The sequence below is a fragment of the Parus major genome, chromosome 4, assembly GCF_001522545.3.
Source record: "Parus major isolate Abel chromosome 4, Parus_major1.1, whole genome shotgun sequence".
In the NCBI taxonomy this organism is placed as follows: domain Eukaryota; kingdom Metazoa; phylum Chordata; class Aves; order Passeriformes; family Paridae; genus Parus; species Parus major.
Window position 1 is genome coordinate 16646708 of NC_031771.1, and position 18884 is coordinate 16665591.

General features: G+C 37.8%; 1 protein-coding gene across 3 annotated transcripts in view; it reads left to right on the top strand.

Annotated features, from left to right (window-relative positions):
• The window catches only part of CCSER1 (coiled-coil serine rich protein 1), a 608967-nt gene that overhangs the window by 141766 nt on the left and 448317 nt on the right, over positions 1–18884 (top strand). For all 3 annotated transcript variants that reach the window (XM_015625457.2, XM_015625458.2, XM_015625460.2), the window contains exon 5: positions 13919–14039. In XM_015625457.2, coding sequence (XP_015480943.1) covers positions 13919–14039 — 121 coding nt within the window. The remainder of the gene's footprint in view (positions 1–13918; positions 14040–18884) is intronic.

Genomic DNA, 18884 nt, shown 5'->3' on the forward strand with positions numbered 1-18884 from the left:
CAACTTGTTGACTTTTTTTTTTTTAATTAATAATTTAAATTAGTTATCTAAGAAGGAAACTTTCATGTATCCCACAGTAATGTGTGTCTTTGAGATCTCCATGGTTAGCCTTGATCCCACAGTCATCCTGACTCCTGACTCCTCTCTTTGTTTTCAGCCTTTTGCTGCTTGTGACTTGAATTCCAAGGGATTGAGGAGTGCTGTTCCTCTCTCATTCTTGACCTTTCTTGTGGGATGAGGGGCTTCACATATCCTGTGTGAAGCTGCAGTGAACCCATACCTTGCTGTGCAACCTTCACTTCCTGCTCTATCAGAAGGAACAATGGCTATGTAAAGAAATCACTCCTTCCTTTCATGTTTTATGTTTTGGCATCATTAATACTGGCAGTACAGCTCTGGGAATCATTTGCTAGTTAGATTGAACAGTCTTTCTGCTGTCTCAGCATTGACAGGTTGCAAAATGTTTAATGTATTGCTTCATCTAATAAACACATTTCGGTAACAAATCCATTAGCAGATCTAAAAATCAAAATAGATGCTCTGAGTTCAGAAGTGGGATCAATCAAAAATTTTAATGTATTGGTCTTCCTTAGCATTTTCATATGTGGGTAGCAGTTCTGTACATAATCATTGCCATCCATAGTGCTGGAGCACTGGTATAGAGGCTGACAGGGAGATGTACTCAAATGAAACCTTGGTCATGTGTTTAATCCCAGGGGATTGCAGCTATTTCATAGCAGTACTTTATGTTTTATGTAGACTAGGCAGTACCTCTGACATCAAAGCCATTATTAAAGAGATAGTGAATACATGAAGATAAAGTAAAAGCATACAGTGAGAAATTTTTGCTGGGTAGAAAATGTGTTGCCCACTTCTTAGATCTAAATGGGTGCTTTAGCACATTTTATGCATGACTTCTCACATCAGAGTACAGGAATTCCTTTTTCAAATGCAATAAAGATAATTTAGATAGCTGATTTCCCATCTTTTTTATGCTGTTGAGTGTATAAAGCATCTAGCTACTTCAAATGCCACTGGTAGATACAAATTAATGGTATAGTACAATTATAAGGGGTGTTTGTAAGGAAGATGATGTGTTAAGTGTGTTTCCTTCACCTTTTGGATCTTTGTATTTTGAGTATTTTTGTAGATTAACTGCAGTGCATAACATTTATATTGAAGATTTTCTCAGAAGTGAAGTTTTATTTTGATTAATACATATGATATTTAAAATATTGGGTGACTTCCAAATAATTCTTGTTTTTAAATTTGAGGGCTTCTAGCAAATGTCAAGTGTTAATCTTAGGCTTGCTCTTAAATTCTAATCAGCTAAGAGCATAATTGTTCAGTAGAGAGTGAAGTAAATTAACCTTCTTGTATGCATGGCTTAGAGAACTGGTGGGAAGGAGCTTCCAGAATTGGTGGCCATGTGCTCCGAAGTGCAAGGAAGCGCTCTGCATACTGAAGATCCCATTAGTCACCCTCCCTTTGAAGAGACAAGGGTAACCTTTGCGCCCTGGTGTCTGGAGTATTCTTGAAGTTAGTGGGACTCCTTCCAGTGAGTGCCAGGATTTTAAATTGCATCATGCAGGGGATGGCTGTTGACATTTGGATGAGAATGGAGCAGTGTCATTGAGTCCTCTACATTTTAGGAACTTTGGAGCCCATTTGTTCTGATTCTCTATGTAGGTTACAACTTTTCTGGAGCCTGGACTTGTTTGTGCATGTGTTGTTTCGGTGTGCCACCCTTTAGGAGCCAGCTGCATAAATATGCAGTAAAGTAGAGTCTTGTCTCCCTCGAAAGCAAGCAGTGAAGGCTGATGGATATAGCTGAGTTTTTATGAGGCCACATCTCCTGATATGCAGTTGTATGCAAAAAATCACTGCAGAATCACTGTGGATTAGGAAAAAAAAAGTGGTTTGTCTTAATTTTTAGCTACCTCTAGAAATCTGGTCCATTTGCACTCAGCTAACTTTCAGCAGGATCTGTTGTACTTGACTGGTTCCTTGGATGCCTCTGGCATGACATCTGAAGTAAAGATCGAAGATTTCTCAAGGGAAAGTGAACATGGGGCTGTGAATGTGTTGTCACTATTTAAATAGTCATTAGGCCAGATTTTGCTGGATTCACAGATGCCCAACCAGTCTTCCATATTCATGAACACTTCAGCTGCTTTGACAAATGGTGCTATTTGAGAATTGAGCTTTCTTCTTTTTGCTTCTATTTAACCAGTTCACCTTGGGTTCAGAAATTCTGGGGTTGGTGAATCCAGAGAAAGGTCCCAGTGAATCTGGCAATTTAATTTTTATCTTCAGCTGGAGTGTTACTCAGTGAAAATCAGTAATGTAGATTTTACTCCTATTTTCTGTACATCTTTTGCTGGTTTAGAACATAATGACTTTTTCTGTGGAACAGGTTTTTGAGTTACCTTCCTGCCAGCTCCTACAGGATTTCCCAGTATCCTTTTCTGTATTCATAAAATTTAGAGTCTTGTTTGTCACCTGGTGGAGAGCAGGAGGAAAAGCGTGTAGTTCTTTACTCTTGAGAGAGACAAGGCAAAAAGATTTAGTGCAGGTTCTAAATCATGCTTTGAATAAAACATCACACTTCTCAAAAAAACATTTACAGTATTTCCTCAAGTAAAAATAACATTATTAGTGACTGTGCCAATGCTCAGCATTTGCAATTCCCATGCTAATATTGTCAGTGTGCACTACTGCATTCAGTTTAGAAAGTGCAGCAAATCTACCTGACCACTGAATGGCACTATTTCCTTTTCAGAACCAAAACCAGAGGAAAGGTGTTTAAATCAAAGTTGAGGAATAATATGCAAATGTTTATTTTCTTATGATCTAGTCTCCAAATTGTTGTTTGTCACTAACAGAAAACTGACTTATTTGTTCATTCTTTGCTTTGCATTTGGTATGACTGGTAGAATCTGAACAGAAGCTGATGAATTTGTAATGGCTTGGCTCTATCTGTTGCATTGCTTCAAAGGTTTGTATGACTCCTTCTGTGGAGAACTTCACCCATAACATGAAGAGAAGCAACTGAATTTCTTTGCAAGTTAAATTTTTATTTGATTCATGTTAGGAATTTGAATTGCTCTTTGTTAATTTTTTTTTATGTTTAATGAGGTTATAGCAAACCTAATATGAATCTGGGTGGTTGCCACTGAATTCTGGTTATTCTTTTTGCAGCATCAGTCTGTATGAATGATGCATCGTTGTCCTGTGGTGGTCTGCTCTCAAGCTTTTCAGGCATTTTCGTGTGGTTGTGTCAGTACCTGGTCAGTTAACAGACATCTGCATGTTACTACCTATTCAGAGGAAAATAATTTTTGAAAAAATTAACCCCATGTAGTTTTATATCTCACTTCCTGATACATGGTTCTTCTTTTCCTCCATCGAGTTCTGTGGGGCTGCAATGTAAATATCAATGTTAGATGTGAAAATTAGGGCTAGGGGAAAATGGTTTAGATAATTTTCTTAAAGAAAACAGCCTCCAAAATGCTTCTATATATGCTAAGGCTATTTGCCTTGCCATGACTGCTTGTATAATTAAAAACACTGGCTTAAAGGTCAATACAATTGGAGCATCTATGTCACACCCTTGAAGTGTGACTTGGACCAGCCAACTCTTGTGACCCTAACAGAGGGAGACCTCAGTTCATAAAGTCCAATCTCCCAAATAGCAAGGTGATTATACTTCGCCAAGTTGTGCTGTGCAACTTTAAAATACATACTTGACAAGCACACATCTTGGTTTTAATCTTTAAATATGTCTAGACAGACAGTCACCGATTTTGTTTAGTGTGTGTGTTTTTTTTCCCCCAATAATTTAATTGCTTTTAATCCTCCAGTTTGACTTCAGCTTATTTAGAGAGGTCTGGAATTTTCACCCATACTGGATCACATACATTGTAGTGTATCTTTCAGTCATCTTTTTGAGAAGTTGAAATGGTAACCAAGTTGAGCATGACTTCAGTGACTTCGGTTCACCAGTTCCATCTTTGTATAGCCAATGCTTATGTTGGACATTTTTGCAGTGGCAGCACACTGATTTGCTGGTTTGCTCTGAACCAAAGCTGTACTTCAGAGGCATAGTGATAGTCTGCACTCTTTCTTTCTGTAATCCTGCATTGGGCTCCATTTAAACACTGTTTGTTACAATCATCTGGCTTAATGGCTCTTCAAGATTGCTGAGCTTGTCTCACATTCCTGTCAGTTTGATCGTGACCATTTTTGCCAAGCACAGTCTATTCCCATTGCAATTTATTTGTTTTTAAGGTAAAATATATTGCTCTCAAAACTTGGTTGGATTTCAGGCCCTAGTGAATTTAGTATGTTTTTTTTTTTTTAGAATTATTGAAACTTTTAGAGAAGTGTGAGAAGGCATCAGCATAATGATTGATTGTTTTATTGCTTTTCAGAAAGATGCATATGTATTACTTGGCATATGCTTTATCTGCAGCATAGATGTATGGCTAGAAGTCTCTACTTCTGAAGATCAATTGGAAAAATTATGCTCTTATTTTGACCATTAATTGGAAGAACTCCTCAGATCATTTACAAACCTGGCATAGCAGTGACCTGTACTCTTCAAAGTTTTGCATCAGGACTGTAATATTGAACTTTTAGAAGAACCACCTGATGTGCCTGTGCCACATGTCAGATCATATGTTCCCAGTAGTTTCATTTGGCCTTGAAATCTAGTAAATCATATGTACTAAATACAAAGCATAGAAAAATCTCCAAGCTGTGCAAATGGGCATACTTTTAAAACTGCAGGTACATCAAATAGTATTCTCCTTCCCAGTTTTCTCTGTGGCATGGGATGCTTTGTATCATTGTACAACTGCCACTAACCTTTCTTGTCACCTAGCCAACTTGTGAACGTGATTTCCCTGGTACTGCATGAAAAGCTGTGTGAACAGCCTAGGAAATTGCTGTACTGATTACCTTCTGGAATCCATCCCTTGCTTGCTGTCACAACCTACCTGTGAAGAGCCTTTACTTGGCCACTCTTTGAACATCCAAGTGTTCTTCCTTCACACCCAGGTTTGGGGGGTGCCTGCCATAGGTGCCCACAGGAGGAAGATATTATACATTCTCTATATAACCCATTGTTAAACCTTCTCTTCCTTAAAACCCTTGCATTTCCCCTCTTGCTTCAGAGGTCTGTCACTAGGTGCTCCTGCTGCCCTGTCCTTTTGCTGTGGGAATGCTGAGTGGTAAGACTGTGGGTGCTGACCCACCACCCACTTTCCTCATTTCTCCCCTGCTTTGTGGTTACTTTGGAGCAGTAGCCAGCTGCTTGGTTATGTATGCTGGTTTACAGGATTGTTAAATGACTGCAGAGACACTTGGGCTGAATTTGCTTTTCTGTATGAGTGTATTGCCTTAAAGAGAGCAAAGATAAAAAATAAATGGCTTGCATTTTATAACAAATATGGAAAATATCTCCCCTGAGAAAAGAGTGAGATCTTCTTTGTTACGGATCCTCTATTCGTTTCAATGTCTGGTGTAAATTTCTAATAGTTGGTATGTGAGTGACTTCTGTGAAGGCAGGAATGAGTCTGGAATGGCTGTGACCAATGTGCTGCTGTAGGGACTGAGTTGCTTGTCACTGGGGTTGACAAAGGCTGTCATTCTGCAGCTGGAAAGATGTACAGCTCTACTGGCAGATGTACCTGGTGCTCCTGATAGTGACTGCCAGCATGGCTATAATAGAAAACCAAGTAGCCTCATACTACTGCAAAAAAAAAAAATACCTTGTGTAATTTTCCTAGTGAGCTTTTAGAATCTGCAAGGAAACCTCATGTTGTGATTTTGTTTAATAATTTCTCTTGGGAAACTGTACTTTTGGAGGTTTATCTGTGTATTAATTGTTTAAGTAAATGTCTTGTGACTACAGCCATTCATTACAAACCACAATAAATTAATCTTGCTTGCCTGTCAGTCTTTATTTCAGCTAAGCCAGGAATAATATTTGAAGCCAGGAGACTGTGCTCCTGAAAACACTTGCTATTGAGTTTTGACAGTTTTACTTGCAGTGAGTGACAGTCGAGGATATTGTTGTTAGAGTAGTCATTCCTTCAGGGGATTGTATTATGCCTACAGAAATGCCCTGCAGGCCTTTTTATATTCCTTCTTTTAAGATGCCAGTGTCACAGTCACTCCTTTTTCTCTCCTTTTCTTGAAGGCATCACATAACATAAATAGAAACCCAAATGTGATCAAAAGCAGAACTAAAACTATTATTCTTCTCTTGGCTGAAAAAGGAACTTTGAGGCAGATGGCTGTTGCAGCTGGTGGCATCCCTGTTGGGATTTCCTCCATGCCCTGTGGGAAGAGACAAAGAGTTTATGGTACCTTCTGGCTATTGCCAGGACATGGCTTTAGGCTTGCACCTGAAACTGGCATTTTCAGCACTACCTTTTTCATTCTTACTGGAAATCTGGAGTTCTGGGCTGTTCTGTTTCCTTCCATCACCCAGGTCCTGTGGTGTTTTTCTTTCTTATTACCCAGTGAGGCAGCCTTGCCAAGAATGGCAGAGGCTATGAAAACGGGGGATCTGGGTGAGCCTTGTTTCCCCCATGAACCAACCTGCAGCTGCACTGTATGATAAATTAATTTAATTAGTTTAACCAGTTGTCTTCAAAGGCTCTTTGGGAAGAAATGGATGCACTTGGTGGCCCACATGGTGATGAGCACCACGCATCCTAGACTAAATGACTAAGCCTCCACTTCTTACTCTAATAGATGTTCATAATGTTCAATTATGAGACTTCCTGAAATTTGGCAAAATTAGATATGATTGGTAGGATTCAGATCACTAGTCTTTCATTATAACCTTTGCCTCACACTGTTATGTATTTATGCACACTGTTCTTATTCATGCCTGTGTCACAAAACAAGTCATAGACTAGAGGGCTAAAAATACAAGCCTGTGACATCATCCTGACTGATAGTGTTGCCAAAAGCTAATGAAACTTAGTAGTCATTTTGAAAGTTCTATTATTAACACTAAGCCAATGCTTTTTGACATTGAGAAGCGAGATCTACCTACTGGATATGGAATATGCCTTTATTTTTAAAGGTTGATTTTTCAATTCCTGTGTAGGCTGCTTGGAACAATATTTGCTTTAAGTACTTCACTGTGAATAAAAAAGTATCTCAGAAGCAGCCTCAAGCACAAATAGATGTACTTAGAATGTTTTAGGTGTACAGTAGTTACAGTGGAAAAACTAACCCACTTAATTTGCTGCAAATGCACTTAGAGTTTCCCCTGGCCTTGCTACAGTGTTCCATCATTGCAGGAACTGTAGCAAGGAATGGTTGGTTTTGAAGAGGTCAGCAAGGTGACCAGATTTATGGAACAGGTTTTAAATAGGAACAAATGCAGATAATGAAGCCTGTAAAAGAAATGGCTGGCTAAGTATCCAGAAGAAGTCTGAAAAATCCAGAGTGGAAGGTGAAGGGGGATTTGTGCATTGTCCTTCCCAAGACTAAAACTGGGGGAGTCAGATGAAACAAGCTGGTGGCAAGTTTAAAGTGGACTGGTAGGAATATTTCTTCACATAACATATATTCAGCTTTGGAAGTCTACAGGACATTGTGGATGCTACAAGCTTACACTAGAACATAAGTAACTGAACAAACTCATAAAATCCCTGAGGGATTAGTAAATACAGGCACAACCACGTTGTAGAAGAAAGTCTGCAAGTCACTGTAAGCTGGGGGAGGCTGCTTGAGAAGTCTGATCAGGAGCTTAGGTGCCTTTGTCATCTTTCTGTCTCAGGAGAAACCAAACTGCAGTCGATCTCTCAATACAGTGGAGCTAACAGAAAATATGCAAGAAGTGGGTCATCAGTTTTGTCATTGTGATTATTTTAGGAATTGGTGTTTCTATCACTTGCTGTGTCCGTAGGGTCGGTCCTTAGGTGATCAGGGCATACCCTTACATTCAGCATTCCATTCAGCATGAACATTGAAAAATTACAGTTTAATTTCTTATACATGGAGTACAAGTCATCAGACCCAGATTTCACTTGTGGCTCTTACTGTATTATCACAGTGGCTTGTGACAACAAATAAACTTAGGATACAGAAGCAAGGGTACAGACAATAACTGCAGAACTGCTGGTGTGTTAGAGAAATTCCCTAGTTCCTGCTTAATGCTGCATTTTGTACCCCTTATGTTTGTGTGCCAGTGTAGATAGCACAAAGCAAATAAGTGTGTGCAGCCTTTGTATAAAAAAAGCCATGAAACATAAGAACCTGATAGAAAGTAATTCATTTGCCCATAATGGGCTTGTAATTGTTGCTATTACAAAATTTCTGATTGTGACTATGTTGTGTTTAAGAACCAGGCCTGTGGTTTTATTGCAGAATTATTACAGCAAACCCTTTGGGGACTGTGAGCATATACACTCATTCTCTTAAGTATTCACTTGGCCAATATTGTGAAATGTAGCTGTTTCTAGGGAACAAGAGGCCCTAGAATAACTGTTGAATTAATAAAAAATAGAGATCCATTTAGTTTCTTTTTTTCTCCAAAGACCATAATCAAATCTAGGATCAAGCAGCAGGAAAATTAGGCCTTGTTATTATTATTTTTTAATATTGAGCTTTTTTTTAATATAAGTAGATGGGCAAAAATAGCTTTCACATAAAGTACCTTGACCTTTTGTGTTGCTTTAAAGAGACCAAAAGTCTCCTTGGGCTTTAGGGTTTAATAACAAAGTAGAAAAAGACTTTATTGTGTTTCTGGATCTGAGAAAGAGGGTATGGAACTGAATTCCTACACTTGGTTTTGCTGCAGTGTTTCATGCAGGTGATGCTTAGGGTTGATGGAGTGACAAGTCAGAACACTGGTTCTTTTCTGGGCTCTCTGAGTGACCCACGACTATCAGAGGCTGTATCTGTGCAGTCAGGAAGGGATTAACTTGCTGGTTAGTCACAGTTCTTCCTGGACATACCAGAATTAATAGACTGGATTTCAAGATCCTCTCTTATTTGCTATTGCTAAGGTCAGCAGCTGTCCTGGCAAAATAACTTGAGTTGCATATTATAAGTGTTCTTTTTCTTTCCTCAGCTCTTCACTTGTTCTAATATACTAAAGGAATTTGCACTCTTCCTCTTTGGTTGGTTGGTGTGTTTGTGGTTTGGGTTTAGTTTATTTGTTTGTTTTAGCAAAAGCTCTGTTTTAAGTATAACAGTTCTTGGTCCTGAATTTTCCCTTGTCTGAAGAACCTGTATAAGGTTACATATTTTGCAGCTCTTTCTTGTGCTTTGTTAAGAGCTATTCAGAGGTTGACTCATTTCCTGAGCCTTTTAATGGCAGAAAGGTACTTAGGAAACCTTGTGCCAGAATGCTCTCAGTGCCTGCAAGGAGAATTGGTGTTCAGGAGTTATTAAAACACAAGAGTTATTAAAACATAACATCTGGCCTTCAGTAGTAAAAGGGATGTGGGATTGGATACTTGGGACCCAGATGTTGCTTCCTCATGCTCTAGTTGCCTGTCTCCTACAGTGGCAGCTGACTGATCTTTCAGAGTAATGCATTTAGGTGCCTTCCATGCTCCTGGCTCCTTGCCTAGTTTTTTACCAAAGCAGAAGGATTTTTGGTATAAAACAGCGTCTGTTTCCAGACTTGATCTGTTTCTTGAATGATGACAGCTGATAATTTTAAACTTCATAGGCATAAATGTAAATACTTTGGATTGTCAGGATAAGTGCCCATCTTTCTGAAATCCAGAAATACTTCACTGTTTTTGTGTCCCTGTGTCATGATTCCCTTATGCTTCATTGCACACTGCATATGAACATTTCCCTTCTGTTTTCTCTAAGCAGGTAGTACTTGTTGCTAATTTCATTTTGCATCTTGTGTCAAGGGAGACTTTTTTTTGATATCAAGAAATGATAACCAGATTTTCTTTCTCCTCAATTAAAAAAAGGAGTGGGGGAGGAAGTGTGTACAATTAAGTGTTTGAAATATATGATATAAATGACATCCCTAGAGCTTAAAAATCTTTTTATTCTCTGGAGAAACACATTCTATTCCATAGCTGTTGAAGGCTTCCTACTGCCCTACTATTTAGGGAATTAAAAATTTTTCACTGATTGGTTCAAACTAGAAGAAAAATGTTTAATTAGTCACTCTCATTGTTCTTGAAAGAAATGGCAAGGAAAAAACCCAAAACCTAATGTTTTTCTTCTCCAGATGTAAAGATCTGTTTTGATGGTGAATGATGTTCTGGGATTGCCTAAACCAGCTAGGGTAAATCCAAGCCAGCACTCCTAGTGATAAATATATGGGGTACTTTTAAAACACTTGGCAATGGAAGAAAACAAGCTGCATGCATCATTAAACTGAAGGATCTGGGGAGAAACCATGCAGCTTCAAAAGCAGTACAGATCTTTTATAATAGTAGTCTATGAAGTTAAGACTGTTTTCCCTTTCTGTAGAGTTCTCCTTTACATGACTTGTAATTTGTAGGTAGTATCTTTTGTTTCACTAAGAAAAATATGTTTCTTTAATGATAACACGTATATGTTCCTCTGGTTGTGTTCTTTCATTACAATTATTAGCTTGTTCATGTAATGGTTGAATTGCGAATAAAGGACTGAAAAATACCATCTCACTTGCATTCAAATTGCTTTTTTTTTTCCTGCAGGTATTCAGTTTATAACACATCCTGAGATACTAAAGATACTAGTTTCTTAAAGAAACTGCTACCACTAGTATAAAATTGGCTGATTGTTCCCCTTGTTGTTGATAACTTGTACAGTTTTTTCTACCATTCTGCATGTATGCATCAGGAATAATGTTGTAGGCTGAGACAGCTGATTACATTGATGGCTTTCCCAAACACTAACTCAGATGACTGAAAATACCGCTTTCCTTACCAGTTGATATGGGAAGGCTAAATTTTTAAGTTCTTGCTGGATGTTAAGAAGCAAGTGTGATGTGTGAGAGGATTTATGATTAAAAGGAGCGATTCCTTGGAGTAATTGTGGTATTTTGAGGCTTGAACAGATTTCAGTTCATGAAGAGTACAGTGTGTAGTGATTGTGAATGATCTTTTTTGGGGTAATGCTAGCCACTTGTAGATTAAAAAATGAAGTTGTAGAAATGAAGCTACACTTAAGAGTTGAGTTTGGAATGTAAAATGCAAACAATCTTAAGTGAACACGGCCCATCCCCATCAGTATTAAAGTTGAGAGTCCACATTCAAGCAGGTTCTCATTACTTCAATGCAAGTTATGAACAGATAGTAAGAGCATTCACTCCAGTAGGTGAAAATTACTTGCTGCTGTGCCATGTCCATTTCATGACATTTTAGTTAATTATACTGTCCAATAATGACTTATGGCTGTGCACAGAGAATTGAGATAAAAAGGAGAAATTGTAGTGATTTTCAAAAGCAAGACCAAAGAGTATTGCTGCCTAAAATGGGGGGATAATACATTCCATGAGCTCCAATCACTGGATGACCACTGGGTTTTTCTTCAGCTGTAAATTAGGGGATTATACAACTCCTGTATAGCATTAATTATTAAATAAAAGCAATTTCACACTTTTATTCATTCATGAAATTCCTGTAAAGAGTGAGAGATTTGCAGTGTCTTCTTTGTTACTTGTGATTACCTCTTTTATTTTTCTTTGTAACTGCTCTGATGGATGGTGCCTGATCTAGGGCAAACTCTCCCCTGTGATGCTTGTCATCAGACTTCTTATGAGTTCTAAAGTAATAACTTGATATTCTAATAGTAAGACAGGTCTTCTGAAGAAAAATATGTATTTGCTTCATCCTTTATGCTCCCTGTTTTATCAGTGTTTCTGGTTAAAATTCAGGTACTGAATATCACTGGTGCATTATGACAAGCCTATTTTTTTTCAATTCTTTGACTGTAAATAAAGAGACAAAGAGACATAAATGTTCTTATTTGCACATACTCAGTTGCTGATTGTAATGAGAAAATACTGTTTCGTAAATTACTTGGTGCCTACCAAGATGGTCTGCTGGTTGTACATAATATAGTAGGATGTAAAATCACCTAAAATTCCATTTTTTCTTATATTGTCTCTTTAGTTCAATGTATCTTGCATTAGTTTCATCTTAATCTGTTGTGCATCAAGCTATAAGATAAATCCTACTTGCCTGCCTGCAGTCAATATAGCAAGTTCTCTTTGTGTATGACTATCTGTTGGAGACGTGTGTCTATGACACGGACAAAATACTGAGTAATGCTGGTTCCAAAGAAAAGAAAGTAAGGCTTCAATACCAAGCATCTTAGGTGGCTTAGTCATTTAGCACAGTGTGCACATTAATATTTAAAATAAGAACATGAACAATGCTGGACAACATCAGATGAATTCAATGCAATTACAAACACACCATGAAAGGTTTCCTTCCTGATAGAGCTGCCCGTGCTCCAGCCATTTGTGCTGCTTGCTGAGTGGCTCAGAACTGCTCAGAAAGCAAGAAAAGACCTTTGCAGAAATAGCCAGTCCTCACCTGACCTGTTCCTGCTAGTGTTTCAGGGTGTTTGTGGAGCACCAGCACGTCCTGTTGGTCTGTGCTGAGTTTGGGCTGAAGGTAATTCATGCCTTTGGGGTAAAATGGCACAATTAGCTGGTCTTGACCCAGTCAGGTCAGTATGGATGAAGTTTTACTCCAGTTTTGTTTCTTTTGTAAGGGGAGTATAGGCTGTGCCAAAGGTGTGTTAGCTGTGAGCAATAGGTATATGATAAGGGCATGATTGCGAAAAATGGAATAATAATAAATAAATGTCACAGTACAACTTTCCCAGTACCAATCTTGCATGAGTGTGTGTACTTGTGAAATGTGTTCTTTCTGGTTTTGAATTGCTGAGAATTTGCCACAGTCATTCTGGTTTTACAGGCTATGTTATTGGGTGTGTGGGCTTGTGTTCACTCTTATGGAAGGGTTCTGTATGTTATAAAATACTGTGTGTCTTTCTGTTTAAATATTTCTTCTTGCTTATATATAATACAACACCAAATGTAAAATAAGAAGCTGCCATGCTTTGTGCTATGAAACAAACTCTTAATTTCAGGTCTTATTTGTTTCAGAAAGGTGTGCCTTAGCTGTAAAGGAAATCCATAGCTTCAAAATCAGTAGGAGTGGTTGCTACTAAAAGCTGAATTACTAGTGACACTTATCATTTAGAATTTAAGAATGTTTGCGACTGGTAACATATATAATTGTCTGTTCAGAGATCAGAAACTCTGGATATTCATTTATTAGTGCTAACTGAGCCAAATGCTCAGCACAAATGTGTGATCATTCTTCTAGCTCTAAACACTGTTTTAAGTTGTAACATTCAGCACAGCAATACAGATACAATTTTTACTAAAAGAAAGCAAGAGTCAATATATGCGATTCTAGACTTCTAGACTTTTTGAGTAAAATGAGTCATAACAGTTAAAGGTGAAAAGTAATCACTAATTAGATTTTCTTAAATCTATTTTCTTACAAAGTGTGAAATTTTTGAAGGTGCAAGTTTGCCTGGAAACAACCCATTATTTTCACCCTTATTTTCAGTCTGTGATGAAAAAGAACTAAGAAGTGTATCAAACTCTGATGTCATTTATGAAATGTAAGTTTTTATAGGACTCAGACACACCAATGAGCTAGAGCAGACTGACAACAGATCCTGTGCCAGGTAAAACTTAGTGAATGATCAGTCAATGACAAAAAAGAGAAAAGTGAGCCCATTAGGAAGTGTGAAAAACAATGGCATTTTCATTGCATGTGACCACATTAAAGCCTGATTAATTATCTGCATTTGTGTTTATCACAGTATGAATATATTTATTTTTTTTTCCCCCTTTCAAATGCAAACTGAGTTCACTGTTTAACACTGATGCTTTTTATCTTTGCAGTGTGCCGGGAAGACTCATACCAGTCAATAGTGTCGTGTGCTGCTGTAGTACTTACCCCTGTGGAGACAGCTATGGATTCAAGGAAAAAAGAGCAGATGATAATGCCTGATGTGTCCAAACAGTGAGTTATTCAAATAATTTGATCTTTTACAAGTGCAATTTAAACACCAGGCCAGATTCCTTCTCATGGATATGCATATACACCCTCCTTTCTCTTTCATCAGGGCTTTCATAGGTGTTTCCAAAAGTAGAAATTGGCCTGAGGCTAAGCTGCTGCTTTTGTTCATTAGCCTACATTTTTTCCCAAGACTTTTGGTAATGACATTTATAGAGGGAATATAGAGGGCCTTTATATGCCAAGAAACTGTCTTTTTAACAGATTTGATAAGGTGATTCTTTTTGTTTGAATAGTCCTTTCATTCTGGCAAGTAGTTGATTTTTATAGAGGAGGTGATTGGTAAATACTCAGCTCATCTGATATATTTCAGTATTTTTCAGTGACCATTTTACCTCTGTGATGCGAGATACAATGGCATCTTCAAAAGTGTGGTAGTGTGTTCTTCCAGGGAAATTCTGTCTACTTAATTACAGTATTTTGGTGTTTTGCATTAAATAAAGATCATAACCACAGAGTGTACAGTAACATTTGCCTTGCAATACCAGGCAGGATTTTTATTTCTTAATGATTGAGTCTTTGGAAAATAAAGGTAATTTTGTTTACATGAAAAGAAAGAAAACACAATTGTAAGGCTTTACCACAACACAGACTTGAGGTCTGTACTTTTTAAAGTGTGGAAGGTATTAAAAAACATGACAATGTATAACATCACTCGTGTATTTACCATTTCTGTTTAGTTTTCTGCCTCTCTTGGTATATACAAGTTTAAAATAATCTGTGAAGTCCTGGCTTGCATGCCTATTACTGTAAAAAAAATTAAAACATTCCCTCACGTCCCCAAAATCCCTGAAACATCCAAAACACCCTGGTGGATTAGAGTAGATTAGGAAGGTTGTGATCTTGCTATGGATCTAGGATTTAAGTCTGTATCTGGCTGTAGTATCTTTTTCAAGGTAGTGATAAACCCTTTTCATCTCAATTACCTGTACTTAAAATTTAACACTGTGCATTACCTGTTGTCCATGACCTGTTGTTACTGCCATGGCCTTGTTTTAAAGTGCTGTGAGCATCTAATTGTTGTAGTGCTTCCCTTGTGTGGCTCTCTGAATGCCAAGAGATTGGAAAGGCAATGGGCTGTAAAATACTGTGCTGAAATCCAGAATAATCTTGCTGGTTAGTTCAAAGCAGCATAGAACATTTTTTCTTGTCTTCACTAAAAGGGAAACCTGCACTGTTGTTTGATTGGCTTTTTCGTCTACTATGATGAGATTCAGCATTTAATAATCTCTTATGAATTCAAAGTAGGAAACTGATATCTGTTTAGCATGTGCTGAATGAAGCCATCTCCCAGATTTTTGGCATGTTTGGGTTTTTATTTTTTCTTTACAGCCTGATTAGTGTTATCTTCTAAGAACACAGACATAACTTTTCATAAGCACTCAGAGGTCTCAGAAACATGCTCTAACCTCTTTTACTCTTCCAATACTCATGTTTAAAAATATAACCTGTGCCTCTGGAATTCTTTAAACTAGAAACAAGATTGTGCTTAAACAGATTAAACCTATTTGAACTTCTCCTTATGAAACTGTATCAGTGTATAAGTGTCTTTAAGCCAACATTTCTGACAAGTATATTTTAAATTAAAAAGAACCATCTTGTTGGAAAAGATTTGCAACTGGAATTGGGTAACTTTTGTAGAAACCTTAAGAGTAATTGTAGAGAGGTGAAAGCATGCAGTGTGAAGAAAATCTCCAGCATTATGAATGAAACATCAGCATACTGCTCTTGCATTTCACCCTGTGCTTTCTACATCCAGATAGTTTTCTTCATATCCAGTTAATGGAAGCAAAACACATCCTAATTCCCGTGTCTAAGTATCCCAGTGTCATCTGTCTCCAATGCAGATGTGCCCTTGGCATTTGTTGAATTCCACTGACTGGAATGCAGACTCCATGTATGAGCTGGTGTGCATGTGTGGAGTATAGTTATTGGTATTCAATTCATGTGGAAAACAACATTGATGCTTTGATTTTTATTCTTATCTTTGTGTACCTATATGGTTTTGACTTACATGTCCAAAAATTGTGCATATCACAGAGGGCTGAGCAGTAGCCAGCCATCCAGGTCCTGTAGGGAGAAGTTTCTGCCTTCAGGCCCTACAGGGACAGACTATGTTTAGGATAACTAATGCTTTCTAAAGCTACATGAGAAAGTGTGTAATCCAAACCAGATAAAATGCATATTAATGATAATAAAATGTTAAACAGTTACAAATAGCTAAAAATAATTATCTTGTGTGCCACAGTAAAATTACATCCAAGACATTCAGGACACAAGCTGTGAAGACTGGTCAGAAAAAAAAAAAAAAAAAAGTTTTCAATGCTACTTGTATAATATTTGATTAATGATGTTATTTTGTCCTAGAAAGAAACTGTTTAGTGGCTTTAAATAATGTATCTGCTTAATGTATTTTTTTTGTAAGCAGCAAATGGTGCCAGAAGTGGTAGCAGCAAATCTTAACGAGACTTTAAGTGTCCATGATTAGATCTTATCAGGACTGCAGGAGTAAAGGGCCAATTTTTTTTTTTTTCCCTCTGTATTTCTTCTTGGAAGCTCAAACCATTTCATCAGGGAGTAATTTCATAGTGATGCTCAGGTAATTGCTGACTCGTTGCTTGGGCACTGAGCAAAATCCCTACCTCAGTTATTCACCAGGAATGGATTTGGCAAGAGGAAGAGCGCGCCTTTGCAGTTTTTGTCTTTCCACTCCACTGAGGCAGTGAAATGCATGGTCAGTGTGAGGTTGGGGTGAAAAACGGGAGATGTGAGCTCTGCCTGATTTTGTCTTCTCAGTCTTCTACTTTGTCTAGGATGTTGCATTAGCTTTGCTATATTTTGTAGAAATACAAGTCTTAAAAACCTCTTGCTGTCTTAATAGTTCAAGTTATAGAGGCCTCTTTGTGTTGCCATAGTGATACATCAGTCAGTTGTTCTGGAAGGTGCCCAGATGCTAAAACAATTGGAACATTTTGAACAGTGAATTCTGCTTAGAATCCCAGTTTTAATCCTTCCTATCTGAATTCAAATATAAATAAATCAGCTGCTGGCACAGAGCAATGGCATGAGGAATTCTCACTTCTATTTGAAGTTCTTAGGAGGCAGCATGGGAGAGGAAGCCTGGGCCAGGGAACTGTATGTTATGCTCTAAATCAACCAGCTTCACTGGGCAAACTCTTGGCTGAAAGGTCAGCCTATGAGGGGCAATGTGGAAAAAAGAAGTGTCTAAAGACACACGAGTCCCGGAGCAGACAGTGCTCTGCTGCTCTGTGATGTTCATAGATAAACACAGAAAACCATTCATGTGCTACTGGTGTATGAAAAAAGTATGGTGAAATTCAGGTGCATTTTTTAAATCAGATTTAAGGTTTATCATTTTTTAATCAGATTTAAGGTTAAGCTGATATTTGAGTATTTCATTTGATGTGTTTCTTTGGGTATGACTGCCCAGCAGTTCAGAGTGGTGATTGCAGCCATCTGAGCTGGCTGATATAAAGGTGGTTTGTGCATTAGTACTTCAACTGCTGTCATATTTCTGATTTTGATTTTTACTTAAAGATATTATTTGCTGTTGAAGTGCTCTTAGAGCTACAGTTCTTGTTATGTCATGAAGCAGACATAGTAATTTGACAACTCTTTTTCATGTCAGAAATATTTTCCTGAGTTTTAGATGAGATTTACAGATGAAGATCCTAGAAAAATGATAGGATGAGTGGTAATGTTTTTAAACTGAAAGCAGGTAAATTCAGACTGGATCTAAGGAAGAAGGCTTTTACAGTGAGGGTGCTGAAACACCCTAGAAACATTCAAGGGGTGTTGGATGTGGCTCTGAGCAACCTGATCCAGCTGAAGGTGTCCCTGCTTATTGCAGTAGGATTGGATAAGGTGGCCTTTAAAGGTCCCTTCCAACTCAGATATATTCTGTGATTTTATTTTAAAATTCTAAATGTCACAGATCATTTGACAGTTCTTCAGGCTCTTAAGATCAAATCACATTTTTTCTGATAAATGCCTGAATGAGCCTATGTAGTGAGTCTTTTTAATATTCTGTCTGTGCCAAAGCTGTTTCACTTGTACCTTGCAACTTGTACTTATCTGAGCAAGATTCTTTAGTGTGAGCTCAAATACATGAGAAAACTTCTTGAAATCACAGTGACTACCTGTGTGCTTGCTGGTGGAAACAGGTTGCTAAGGGGGAGAGTTACAGCTCTAATGCCATTTTGCACAGCACTGATTAGTGCAGATGCTAACCCAGGACTTTTGTACCGATACAGATTGGAATCTGCGAAGATTTTGGTGCACATATAGACTAAATTTATTAGCTGCAGTAGGCATACTCCAAAATATAGGAGTTTTTTTTCCTTTCTCAGAGTTTCAAGTTGTAGATGTATAATTGTTGTATCAGAATACTGGTAATCCTTTTTGACTCCATCAGTCTTTCCTAATTCCTTTCAAAAGAAGTTCAAACCAAGCTGATTGTGTATTATTCTTCACTTATTCATTTGTGGATTTTATTTTCTTTTTTTTTTTTTCATTTTTCATAAGTCCCAGGGAAGCAGCAGTGATGTTATTTTACCTCTGTAATTTTTGATGCTTCTGTTATGATCCTGTTATTGAGAGATGCCTCTGCATAATTAAGGTGTAAACAAAGGGTTGTGGTGATATCAGCAATATGTGTACAAGCAGTTGCTGCTCCACAGTTTCCACAGAAGTGGGAACCCTTGTCTGGATGGGTTACCTAGGATGAGCCAGGCCAACCTGCCACTCCATCCTGTGCTTATCTCATGGCAA